The 12,052-nt window shown below is 40.9% G+C and overlaps 1 protein-coding gene and 1 long non-coding RNA gene across 8 annotated transcripts; one reads left to right on the top strand and one right to left on the bottom strand.

The window, feature by feature from the left end:
* Positions 1 to 927: 927 nt before the first annotated feature.
* On the bottom strand, positions 928 to 10,167 carry LOC135348616 (uncharacterized). 7 transcript variants are annotated; one of them, XR_010398789.1, is made up of 10 exons: positions 10,033 to 10,167; positions 9,469 to 9,564; positions 4,664 to 4,872; positions 4,219 to 4,355; positions 4,050 to 4,115; positions 3,580 to 3,784; positions 3,088 to 3,461; positions 2,812 to 2,923; positions 1,370 to 1,629; positions 928 to 1,177 (listed from the first exon to the last, which is right to left on the bottom strand). It is a non-coding gene; the product is annotated as an uncharacterized LOC135348616 (long non-coding RNA). The 7 variants fall into 7 exon arrangements; XR_010398788.1 differs by lacking the exons at positions 4,664 to 4,872; positions 9,469 to 9,564; positions 10,033 to 10,167 and having other exon boundaries at positions 3,088 to 3,205; positions 3,301 to 3,461; positions 4,219 to 4,455; XR_010398790.1 differs by lacking the exons at positions 4,664 to 4,872; positions 9,469 to 9,564; positions 10,033 to 10,167 and having other exon boundaries at positions 3,088 to 3,205; positions 3,297 to 3,461; positions 4,219 to 4,455.
* Positions 5,303 to 9,344, top strand: LOC135348602 (uncharacterized). Its single transcript, XM_064546873.1, has one exon. The coding sequence runs from the start codon at positions 5,374 to 5,376 to the stop codon at positions 9,163 to 9,165; it is 3,792 nt and encodes a 1,263-aa protein (XP_064402943.1). The 5' UTR covers positions 5,303 to 5,373; the 3' UTR covers positions 9,166 to 9,344.
* Positions 10,168 to 12,052: the final 1,885 nt, after the last annotated feature.

Genomic DNA, 12,052 nt, shown 5'->3' on the forward strand with positions numbered 1-12,052 from the left:
TTCAAGTGAGGGAAGTATCAGAAGTAAAAATTGATAGCAGGAAAATTGATTATAGAGTCTACCATTGATCCAAATTGCACATGATTGTGCATTGCAATAGGCCATACCAACTGTTTCTCATCAGACTTGAACTAGAAATCGTAAGCGGGAGGGTGCTACAAAAACAAACACAGGCTCGTAACCGGAATTATTATCATGTGATGCAATTGGAGGTTGTAAATAATGAAGGTGGCACAGTACATAACCCCACTCCACTAACTTGCCTCTGCAATAACAAAAACTATAGGTGAAAGTTTTTTGAATAATATAGGGAAGGAAAGTGAGAATAAAAGATTTGGCAAAATTGATTGAATAATTAGCTCAGTTATTGCAGGTGCCCTCGTGCAATTTGCAATATTTGGTATGTTGCACTCGTGCTGGGCAATAACTAATACATAAAGACAACATTCTACTTGTATGCATGTACACACTACACTGAAGTACTTTTGCTTTAACAAGCAGCATGCAATGCAACCACACCTGATCGACAGTGTGTGTCAGAGAGCTAAAGTCGTTGTTGGTATTTTCATCGGAAATTAGCTCATGCATGGAACTATTGATCAGCCTACATGCATAAATCGATCTACTACATGTATTGGAATTTTTACAGTGACAATAATTAATTTTATGTTGCGTCACTTTATAAAGTAAATGGATCCACTTTACGAAATTTTGTGTCATTCATATAATATGACCTATATATATCTTGGCAGTAAAGATCATCACAACTATAATTGTTAGACTATCCATATGGTTAGACCAACAATAATTGCAAAGGATGATGGTATAACTAATTAACAAGCAGATTACAATTATGCAACCATACATTCCAATTTAAGTCTTAGCCCGACAAATAAAAATAAGCCAAGCTAATGGTTTTATAAGACATGAAATTCTTATCATGTGCCAAAAAAATCATGAATAATAAAGCAAAAGGGCCTTGTGTAATCCAGCTATAACATGTAGTTAATGTTCGTGAGCCATTATGCAGTGTCCATGGTACCCCACAGAGACAACTGTTGCTCCATCCGCTTCTCCAGTATACTGGACAGGGTTGGAGGTCAGACCACCCGATGAGAGAGAGAGAGAGGTCTGGTCACTTTGTAAGCCCTCAGGCGACACTGTTCAACTCCGACACCTGCAAATGTGTATACACTTGTGCTAGGCATAAATTATAACTGTACACTTTTGAATAACTATAAACAAAGGAACTGAAATGTGCATTATTTCAAGGATAAATACACACACAAGGTGCAATGTACATGCTTGTGCCTGATAATATTATTATTTCAAGTCTGGTAATACAAACCGATAATATGCACACACACACCTGCATGCTACACATTGCTTGAGTTTGCATGGTGTTCTGCACTACGGCTTTGATCAGCCCCCTCCATGTGAACAATGTCCTTTTGGCCCTCCGGGAAGCAATCCCTCCACAGTGGAGAGAGGCCCTTGGGCACCACCAGTGTCAGGGGGGAGTAGGGATCCAGGGAGCTGTAATGTGATTGGATGCTGGGTCTGATATACGATAGAGTTTTTCCCTTATAAAGGACTTGGGCAGCTCAGCAGTCAGACCACTTACGAAACCTGTAGAGATAAACATTAAGGTGTACGCAATCATAATTATAATACAGACAATACATTTAGTATACGGTGGTGTTTACTTGTTGTAAGAAGTTGTCCTTTACCTTGCAGCTGAGCAATTTTGCTCAGTGAGAGAAGGTTGATTGTAAGATAGTTGGGATGTTGGCGGAGATGTCTAGAGGGAGAGCCACTATCAATTGATGAATATAATTATGCGCCTCGGTGTGCATGCGAAAGCGAGGTATATGGTCTGTGTGTCTGTGTAGACTGCTACAGCTGCTCAAGGATCAATGAAGTGCAAGTAAGAGTTTCTATAGGCTTCTAGTCATGTTTTCTTGGATTTTAATTCGTCGATTTGCAAAATAATGCTTGGTTTTCGAGTTATGCCTAGTTTTTCTTACTTGGAATGTTATTACAGCCTTTTCATAAGAGTGTGTAGCAAAACTTGTCCATGCATGGAGTGTTCCTACTCTACTTAGTAGTTATGCCTCGGTGTACATAGCGCATGCACAACCGAGATATACGGTAGTGTGTTTGTGTGTCTGTGTGTGTGTGTGTATAGACTGATAATAACAGTACGTTTTGTGCTTTCTATTTTTGAACCACACGGCTTGCCATACGGCTTGCCATAAGAACGCTATAGCTATTGGTAGCTGCAAGAGTGAGAAGAGAGCTGCAAGGGTGAGGCAGCCATTAATTTTAGCTTTAGACTTTGTACTTTTGGCATCCTTTTTAACATCAATCATGGTCGATCATTTCCCACTCTTGAGTTTTCCCGTGATTTAGACAAATACAAATTTATGCAGCAATATTACCTATATTTATGTATCTATTAGCAATAGCTATAGTAGCTATGTAGCTTTGACACATTCACCGAGGCATCAGCACTCGCAGTGCTTTCATTATTATACAGTGGAACCTCCGGACACCATTTGGGAACATAAACATGTGCACGCATACATTTTTAAAGTGGACAAACAACTTTAAGTCTGCATCGTAAACACTAAAGCACAAACTAGTCATAATTATTGTTCACTTGTAGTTGTCTAGTAAAATGTACCAGTGCCGGTCAAGGTCAATCACAAGGCATTACATGTGTGGAGCTGCTCACACCCGAATAATCCCATCTCCCTCCCCTTGGTCTACATACATATATACTATAGTCTGTCACAACATTAGTCTGACCTGTGCAGGAGAGCGGAGGTGGAGTAGAACTGCTGTAAGAGACGACTCTGGGATGAGTTGTTGTTGAAGTCACCAGAGAAATGGTCGAACACTTGGTCAACAAATCCGACCCCTGATGTGTGTGTACATTGACTAGGGATAAAAGAATGAACTGCACCATAATATAACAAGATGTACACGTAGCTATGAAAACACAACACTTCAATAAGTAAACATATTTATTGGGTACACAATCTATCACATGTTTGGTGAGGGAGGCCAATATAATTGGTGTACCTTGCTCCTGCTCCAGTTTGCTACAGGTGACGGCAAGGTCTCAAGGGGTGTGGCCACTGACGAGGGACAGAGATAAGAGATGATTGAGAACAGCGGGGGACCACTGGGACAGAGGAGTCTGACGAGGGAGAGATGAGAGGTGCAAAATCATCAATTACAAAAAACCGTATGCCACGTACTAAAGATAAGCTCGATTTGACAAAACCTACATACATGTACTGGTGAACTTGTACTACTAAGTTAAGTTTGAGTCCGAGAATGAGCCTGCCAGTGTGATAGAGGAGTACAGTGCTGCCCCGGGCAACAGGTATTCAGGGAGAGCGTCACCAGGCAACCATGACTGGAATCTGATTGGTTCAACTTCCTTCGAGCAACTGTAAGCAAAACGATAAGTTGAAAATCGATATGAACGCAACACTATATTAGTTTGTGTGGAGTTTAGATTAATTATTATTTACTACTGGATAATCCAGCATAACTGGAGCAGAGTACCTGGAGTGTCATCACGTAATCATCTCCAAACACTAGCAACTCGCTCATTTTGTTCTCAGTGGCAGTCGGATCATGTGACCCGAGACAGAGGGCGGAGCCTATGAGACTGTGTATGGGTGGGCGAAGCTGTAGGATCCGTGACGACGAGACTGATAAGACCCTGACCGAGTGATGTCCTTCACAGACCACTTGTACAGACGACTGCCTGTGTGTGTGTGTGAGGAAGGGGGGGGGGTAGAGTAAAGAAGTTGCAATTAGGTAAATTATGATGTATAAATTTAACCTAGCTCCTCCACAGCCAAGCAATTAAAGGAGAAGAAGTGGGCGTGGGGACGCGGTATTATGCAGTTTCTAAGACAAATTTAACTTTCTTGTTAAGCTGATAGCTGCTAGTACAAAGGTATGAGAGTATCACTATGTGAAAATGAATAGCCTATTACATGTAGTGTATTAGTCTTCTGTTGGCTCACTGTTGTAACAGAGGTGAACCTCACAGCCGTCAGAGAGGAGCAACATCAGCATACTCGTGATCTGCTCTGCATGAGGGAGGGGGGAAACAAAGTGAAATTAGTTACAAAACGTATTGTACACAACGTTTTCTAGGAGTACAAAGAGTACCAGTTGTGTGTGTGTGCTCACCTGACTGACTGCTCATCTGATGTAGCTCCGTGGCTAGAGAGAGAACTTACTGCCCCCCCCCCAGGCCAATCCCACACTCACTGAGAACACTTTCACCTGACCACTCTCGTACCCCACACTACATAGGATCGTACTCGCTGGGGGAGGGAGGCAACAAAGAGTGGGAGTAGATACGAGTGTAGGGACAACAATGCATGTACTGTACACTATTTGAGCTTGCTACACATTTTGCTTTTGCTTCGTAACACTGTAATTAATGCATTCATTACATAATGCATCTATAGGCCAATGAAAGTAAACATACTTGAACTACGTACTCATTACAAACACAAACACATAGCCTGTGGTGTTTTGGCTAATCTGACCCAATGTATATATACATGTACAACACAGCTAGCCAGCAACATTCTGTTTTGCGGTTAAAGTGTACACCAACAACACTCACTCTGAGTGACATGCGACCTCGCTATGGTAACAGTGCCGCTGGAGGGCAGCTGTACTTGTGCCGAGAGCTCTGCCCCACCCCTAGATGTGGAAGACTGGTAGAGTCCACCCTTACACAATTAACCACGACTGGTGGTAGAGATGAAGCTAGTGCCGAGAAGCATCCTCAGATGAGTCCGACCACTCTGTCTTGGAATGGTGGATCGTCACCTGATGGGGTGGGGGCATTGTCATCTAGTTTGTTAACTGCATCAATACAAATTAAGTGTATAGAGCAATAACCAATACAATGTACAAAGTTAAAAACTGCCTGGAAACAGTTTTTTAAGGAAACTGTTTTGAATACATGCAACGTTGCATGCATATACCACATAAAAATATGTGCATGACCATATTCATATCACACTTCAGATTCTCAACAATGGCATACCAATCAAACAAATTACACTTGCATGAAATTTTAAATGTTCTGACTACAAGATCAACTTGAACCCATTAGGCAACCCATTACAAGTGAAAACAATAAAACTGAAAGTGGTAATGCCCATTAGAATGGTAAACACATAACAGATGCACTAAACACGTTGCAAGGGCATTGGAGCATAACTATATATGCGAGACTAAAGTGTGCACGCCCTATAAGACTTGAAGCTACCTGCATATAAATTGTACTGCACACAAAGAGGAGAAACACTGCTACCATTATTCAAGATGAGGAAGCTCAAAGTCATCTTACTGCTGGCTCTCCACATCAGCTTAACCACGTCAGACCAGCTGCTCTGCATAATGCCTGACTGCAACACCACCACTGCATGCCCCAACATGCCCTGTTCCCCGCTCAAAGCGGTCAACACTACTATCAATTCTTCCACGACACTACTATTTCAAGAGGGCACCCACTTACTAACGAAGGACATAATCTTTACTGGCCTGGAGAATGTTTCTTTGATGGCTTACCAAGGCGCTATGGTAACAATACAGTGTGGACCACAGGTTAGGCTGTTATTTCAGGATATGGCTAATCTGACTATCGATGGGATCGAATTCATTGAGTGTGGAGTGCATAATAATGCACCAGGAATTACATTCAGCAACCTAACTGGGAGTATAGTAAATATTCGAGTTACAAACAGTTTTTCTGGAGCTGTGAATGTAAGCAACAGTTCGATTAACTTTATAAATATCACAATCGATAACAACAGGATAAACTCCACAACAAGCTTCAGTGCAATGAAAGTCATAAATTCTAACATAGAATTTTCCAGTACTACTCTCATAGCAGGAAATGAAATCTTGCTGGGCAATGAGATGGAACTCACATGTGGGATAGGCACGTATGAATACACTGGCATTACCAGTGAAACATTCTCTTGTATCAACAGCACAGTGACAGTGACTGGTACACTAACAGTCAGTAACAACACCAGTCCATCTGGGACAATGAACTTTGAGAACAGCAACTTTCAAGCAAATGGAGTCAGCAATTTCAATCATAACACGGTATGCCTACACGGAGCCTTGTCTCTAATACAATCAAATGCAACATTCTATGGAGAAACTAACTTTCTAAACAACAGTGGAACTCTTCAGTATTACCCGGGGCTTATACCACCAGTAGGGGCCATTTCGCTAAGGGACAGCATTTTACTCATGAACGGTAGCATCGATTTCTCTGGTAACCAAGGTGACATTGCTACTATAGAAGCTTATACCTCAAGCATAAACATTCAGGGCAGCCTAATGAACAGCCAAAACTATGCAACGTACTCGGGGACTATGTTAAGAGCAAACACTAACATGACCGTAAGTGGTAACATAACTTTCAGAGACAACAATCAAATCAACTCTCTCCTACGAGCAGAATCAAGTAACTTTACTAGCTTTGGTGATATCTATTTCACAAGGAACTTCGGCTACCCGCCATGTCATGGACTAAATTCCTTCTTTATTTTTAATGGAGTCACCATTTTCAAGAATAACCCGGGAGTAGCGAGAGTTTTTGATACTGCAATAACATTTAATGGAAACTCAACTTTCAGTGAGAACAATGTCCGAGACTTCACAGTGGGTGGAGCAATATCTCTGATAGACAACAGTGAGCTTAATTTGTATGGGTTGTACTTGTTTGAGAGAAATAGACTCGCAGATATTGAGGGAGGAGCAATTTACAGCGATAATGGCTACATCACATTCGAAGGACATGGGAGGTTTATAGAAAATGCAGCTAGAAGAGGTGGGGCACTGTACTTAAGGAACAACCAAAATATGCAGTTAGAGGCACAAACAATACTGGAATTTATTGGTAACTCGGCAACCGAAGGGGGTGCTATTTTCGTCTACAGTTCAGTGACGAGCATTGACTGTATAATTACAACGGACAGAGAAGATGATTGCTTTGTTGACTTTAACACAGAGGAGGGCAACCAATCAATGATATTCGAAAACAATGATTCAACAAAAGGAGGGAGCATACTACATGTAAAGTTTGTGGAAGAGATCGATTTAGTATACCAAAAAATAAACTTCTCAACTTTAAATACATTTTCCCATCTCCCTACAAATGGAAACAGTCAACCTTTGATAACTTCAGACTCTTTTCAACTTTGTTTCTGTGATAATGATCTGAACACTTGTAACACTACAGAGAGGCAAATCGTTTTAAGCAGAGGAGAGAAGATAACAGTGAGAATTAAAGCCATTACTTTAATTCAGAACAAGGCCATGCACATACGCAGCTATCTACAATCTTCAGCTGATTTTAGGCACCAATCACTGGATGGTGACATACAGCATTTAGAGGAAGGCTGCACAGACTTGGAGTATAGAGTGAAATCTACTGGCTCCGAAGAGTACATTACTATATGTGCAGACATATCGTGTGAGGAAGTCTCAGACGTTAAATTAGTTTTGCATTTGATATTCAAAGACTGCCCTTTGGGATTTGCCATGAATTTAAATAGAACAGAGTGTATCTGTGATCAAAACATACTCATGCATTCAACTGAAAAATGCAACATTGATACAAGAACGATAATGAAAACCGATCAAAACTTTTGGATAGGGGAGCAAGTAAAAGACACCAACAAAAGCATGATTTTCTACAAGAATTGCCCGTTGGATTATTGCACAGCTCCACCATTCGAAGTGCATCCATCACTACCAGACACACAATGTAGGAACAACCGATCGGGAATTCTATGTGGAGGCTGCAAAGAAAGCACAAGCCTTGTTCTAGGAGCCTCAAAGTGTGGAGAATGCTCAACCAACTACAACATAATATTATTTCTAATTATCTTTTTTGCAATACTCGGAATATTACTAGTAGCTTTCCTGTTTCTAACTCAATTGACGGTCAGCAGTGGTACTATCCATGGACTAATCCTTTACGCTAGCATCGTGAACGCTAACTCGGCTATATTCGGACTACAAGACCTACGAGTGATAACCGTATTTCTAGAGGGGCTAAACTTGAATTTTGGAATCGAAACTTGCTTCTACATGGGAATGAATCAACTACAATACACAGGATGGCAATTTGTGTTCCCGATATACCTATGGCTACTGGTAGGCCTGGTGATTGTAATCTGCCATTTTTCTGTGAGGGTCTCAAGATTTTTCAGTAATACCAACCCAGTGGCAGTTCTCGCTACCGTCATATTTCTATCCTATACAAAGCTGCTACAGAACGTAATTGTCATTCTTTCAGCTGCCCAACCCGGCCCAGCCAATGCAACACAACCGGTATGGATTTACGATGGCAACGTGGTTTTCGGACAGGGAGGTCATGCCGTACTGATTGCTGTAGGTTTATTTGCATTGATACTACTCTTCCTCCCTTACACATTTGTACTCTTATTTGCACAACAATTAGAGAAAAATCGACGTGCTTCAATGCTACTCAATCGACTGAGGCTAACACCATTCATACAAGCATACCAGGCACCCTACAAACCAGGTAGCCGCTACTGGGTGGGGCTCTGTCTATTCCTGAAGTGGGTCCTATTGGTTATCATAGGAACAAGTGGAAACGAAAACATTGGTCTCCTAGCAACGAGTTCGGTTTGTATACTCATATTTAGTATAATCGGAATAAGTGGGGGAATATACACCAAGCGATGGCTCGATGCATTAGAGATATTGTACATCTTAAACCTAGGCTTGTTCACCGTGACAACCTATCATCTAAAACTCAGTTACCAGCCAAACGAAAGAATGATTGGGAAGCACGTGATTGGATACATCTCTATAACCGTTTCCCTCATAACATTTATCGGTGTTGTCACAAAGCAGTGTTACACTCGACTAATGAAGACACAGCGGTTCATGAAAGCAAAGGACAAGCTCATAAGGAAGAGGAGCATGGACACAGAGCTAACAGATTCTGACAAGCCCAAGCAAAACAATTCGAGGAAGGTGAGTGTAGTGACCTCAACAGAAATGGTGTTCACAGACGATAATTTACTGATGGAACTACGAGAACCGATGTTGGACTACATCTCCTGATTTAAACTAACAGCAATTATCTGAGACGATTAAACTTTGAAAATCAGTGAAAATATTTATGTACATGTACATACTTAAAATAATTTTTGTGTAATCACGCATTCATACAGTATAACCTGTCTATTGTGGTCACCCTACTCGTAAGCATACTCATTTTAAAAGCTACATGTACATGTCAAATATTTCTAAGAACATTTACAGTTGTCTAAAAGCACACAGAGTAAACTATCACACGGCCCGATGTTAAACTATCACACAAAGTAGATCGAGAGATGGCTATGAGATAAGCAGTCATTGGCTCACCATTGGTCTAGAGTCCAACCACCCCACATGCACAACGTCCCCCACAGAGCTACTCTCCACCTTGTTGGCACACACCCAGCTGTTGATGCAGTTGCTCTGGAGATAGAGAAAGAGGAGATACAATTAAACCTGTTTCGTATTCTGGGGTCATGCAGAGAAAGTTTGGGTAGCATAAAACGGCTCAATACGTAATACGATAAGTTAATACTATCAAAGTCAGCTCAAGAGGAGAGACCAGGGCAAACAACGCTGTGTGAACTGGTATACAGGAAAGAAGCACATTTACAGTGCATTGTATGAGCGCCCACACTTCTAAAATGGTACTCCAGAATGAGCATAAAATAATGATTCTAGATTGTGCATGTCTACTTAATACTTCAGCTCCATAAGAGTTACAGAAATTTCTTAAATACTTTGTAATTTAAAAGCTCAGAAAGATAGTTCAATTAATTGATAGCAGGGAAATTAATTGTAGAGTCTACCATTGATCCCAAATTGTATCATGATTGTGCATTCATGATTGCATTAGCTATAGCTAGCTGTGCTTGTAGCTGCTCACTCAACCTGATTCAGTGGAAACCCAATTCTTATAGGTCCAGTGGCAGGTGGCAGTTGATCCTGAGACTGGTTCTCAAGACAAGCTGTTTGTGCGAGGCAATCAGGTAGTCGTGGTATTCACCAGAGTTAAAGATTGCGAGGGTGTCGTACAGTACTTGCAGTGTGGAGACAACAGTGTTGCAGGCATTGTGGTGTCAGTTTGAGGACAGTTCGGTGATGGTGAGTGAGTGGGTGGTACTTGTTAGAGCAAACATAATAATGTATATATAATTAAGCAAATAACAATGTGAACAGTATAATAATAATATAAGCGGGCCGCACATGGCAGAGAGTAATTTTATCAGAAGAACGAGTGTTTATGTTTAAAATTGAGAAAAGGTTCAAAATTTTGAAGCAGTTTGACTGGTACTTATAAGAGTTACAGATAACATAATTAATGTCGGCTATCTCCAGAAAGTACATAAGAGGGAGAAGAGATCTAGTAGTAAGAGCCTGTCCTTGTTGTTGAGACAAGTCGTTCCCATAACAATTTTAGAGACCTGCTGGTTATATATACACCCTGGTCCCAGTGCTTAATGCCCCCCCCCAATTGCAAGGTTCATACACTTAGTCTTGGTTCAATCATACTGGGGTATCAATTTGCACAGCTAGGCAGTCTCTGGTTTCTTTCCTCAATTAGTTCCATTTGTTTTGGTTGAATTTCATACATTTTGCAAAAGCATACCAATTTGTAAGCAAGGCAAACTCTGTATACATCCTAGCTGGTCCCCAGTGCTTCATGCTTTTCTCCATTCAAAGTTTAATAATGTCTTACTATAATATGCCGGACAAATTTATGACAATGATTATTATGAGGACCAAACTCAATAGACTTTACAATGATCGTTCCATTATTTGTCTTGGTGCAAATTAAAGCTAGGTCTCTGGTTTCGTTCCTCCTGTCCCACAAACTGCCTTCCAAAGTGCCTGTACTGCAATTACCCTACCAGCAATGTAAAAATTGCTAGGATTGGCTAGGAAAAGCGCTAATACCAGAGAAAATCGAACTGGAACATTTTGCGAAAAATGCATGTACATGTAAATGTAACGTTGTAACGAATTGGAGTATTGAAACACCAAAAGGCGGGTGGGAGCCTTACTGTAAGGCTCTCACCCGCCTTTTGGTGTTTCCTCTGCCAACGTTTCACATTGCAAGAGAAATTAAGTGTCCAACAAATAACAGAGATTTTAGGACTTGTAGTTTCAATGGCTATTGAGGTGAGACAGTGCAGAGAACTAAGGCTAGGTGTGTTTTGCTTCCTTCCTCCTGCGGCTACAAGCCCAGTCTCGATGGTACTGGTGGGCCGTAGCATATAGGGAGTAGGATCTCCGATGGGATAAAGTGTTAGTGCACATCGCATCCCTATTGGCATTTTTATTAAATTAGTGGATTCCTCTGTTGTTAATACGATTAACTGGCACCGCTCTTGAGCTTTTTAGCAATTTTCACGTATTTTCTCTTATGTTAAACCATAGATAAAGAAGAGAGGGATTGGCAACGGAAGTCAAAACGTAGACTTTTGTGCAGGGGGTGTGGTTAAATCTCAAAACGATGCGGTTGCCCTCCAGAGACTCCCACTTGCCTCGCGGGAAAGTGTTTTATGCCTTTTCTGTACAGTAACAAAGGATTTTATATGGATAAAGACTTTAAATAGTATACTATGTATGCCACGTGGCTAGTAATCTTGTTAGCTAAAGACGTTTGACTCTAGTTCGGCGCTTGTTTTAAAAAGTAAGTGTTTTTGGAATTGTGGAATTGGCTATGTACCTCTGAAAAGCAAGTTCATTGTATTGATAGTGTTTACTGTATATAAAAGCTTAACAGACATGTTGATTGATAGAAATAAACAATGAAAGCTTGAATAGCTCAAGTGCAATTGGCATTGAAATAGTGATGAAATAGTGACGATAGTTTGCGATAGTGTGTTTGGCTATGTACCATTTGCTTCCTAGTGATTTGTATGTGGATGTCTAGATCACTGACACC

Source organism: Halichondria panicea, chromosome 15 (assembly GCF_963675165.1).
Source record: "Halichondria panicea chromosome 15, odHalPani1.1, whole genome shotgun sequence".
Classification (NCBI taxonomy): domain Eukaryota; kingdom Metazoa; phylum Porifera; class Demospongiae; order Suberitida; family Halichondriidae; genus Halichondria; species Halichondria panicea.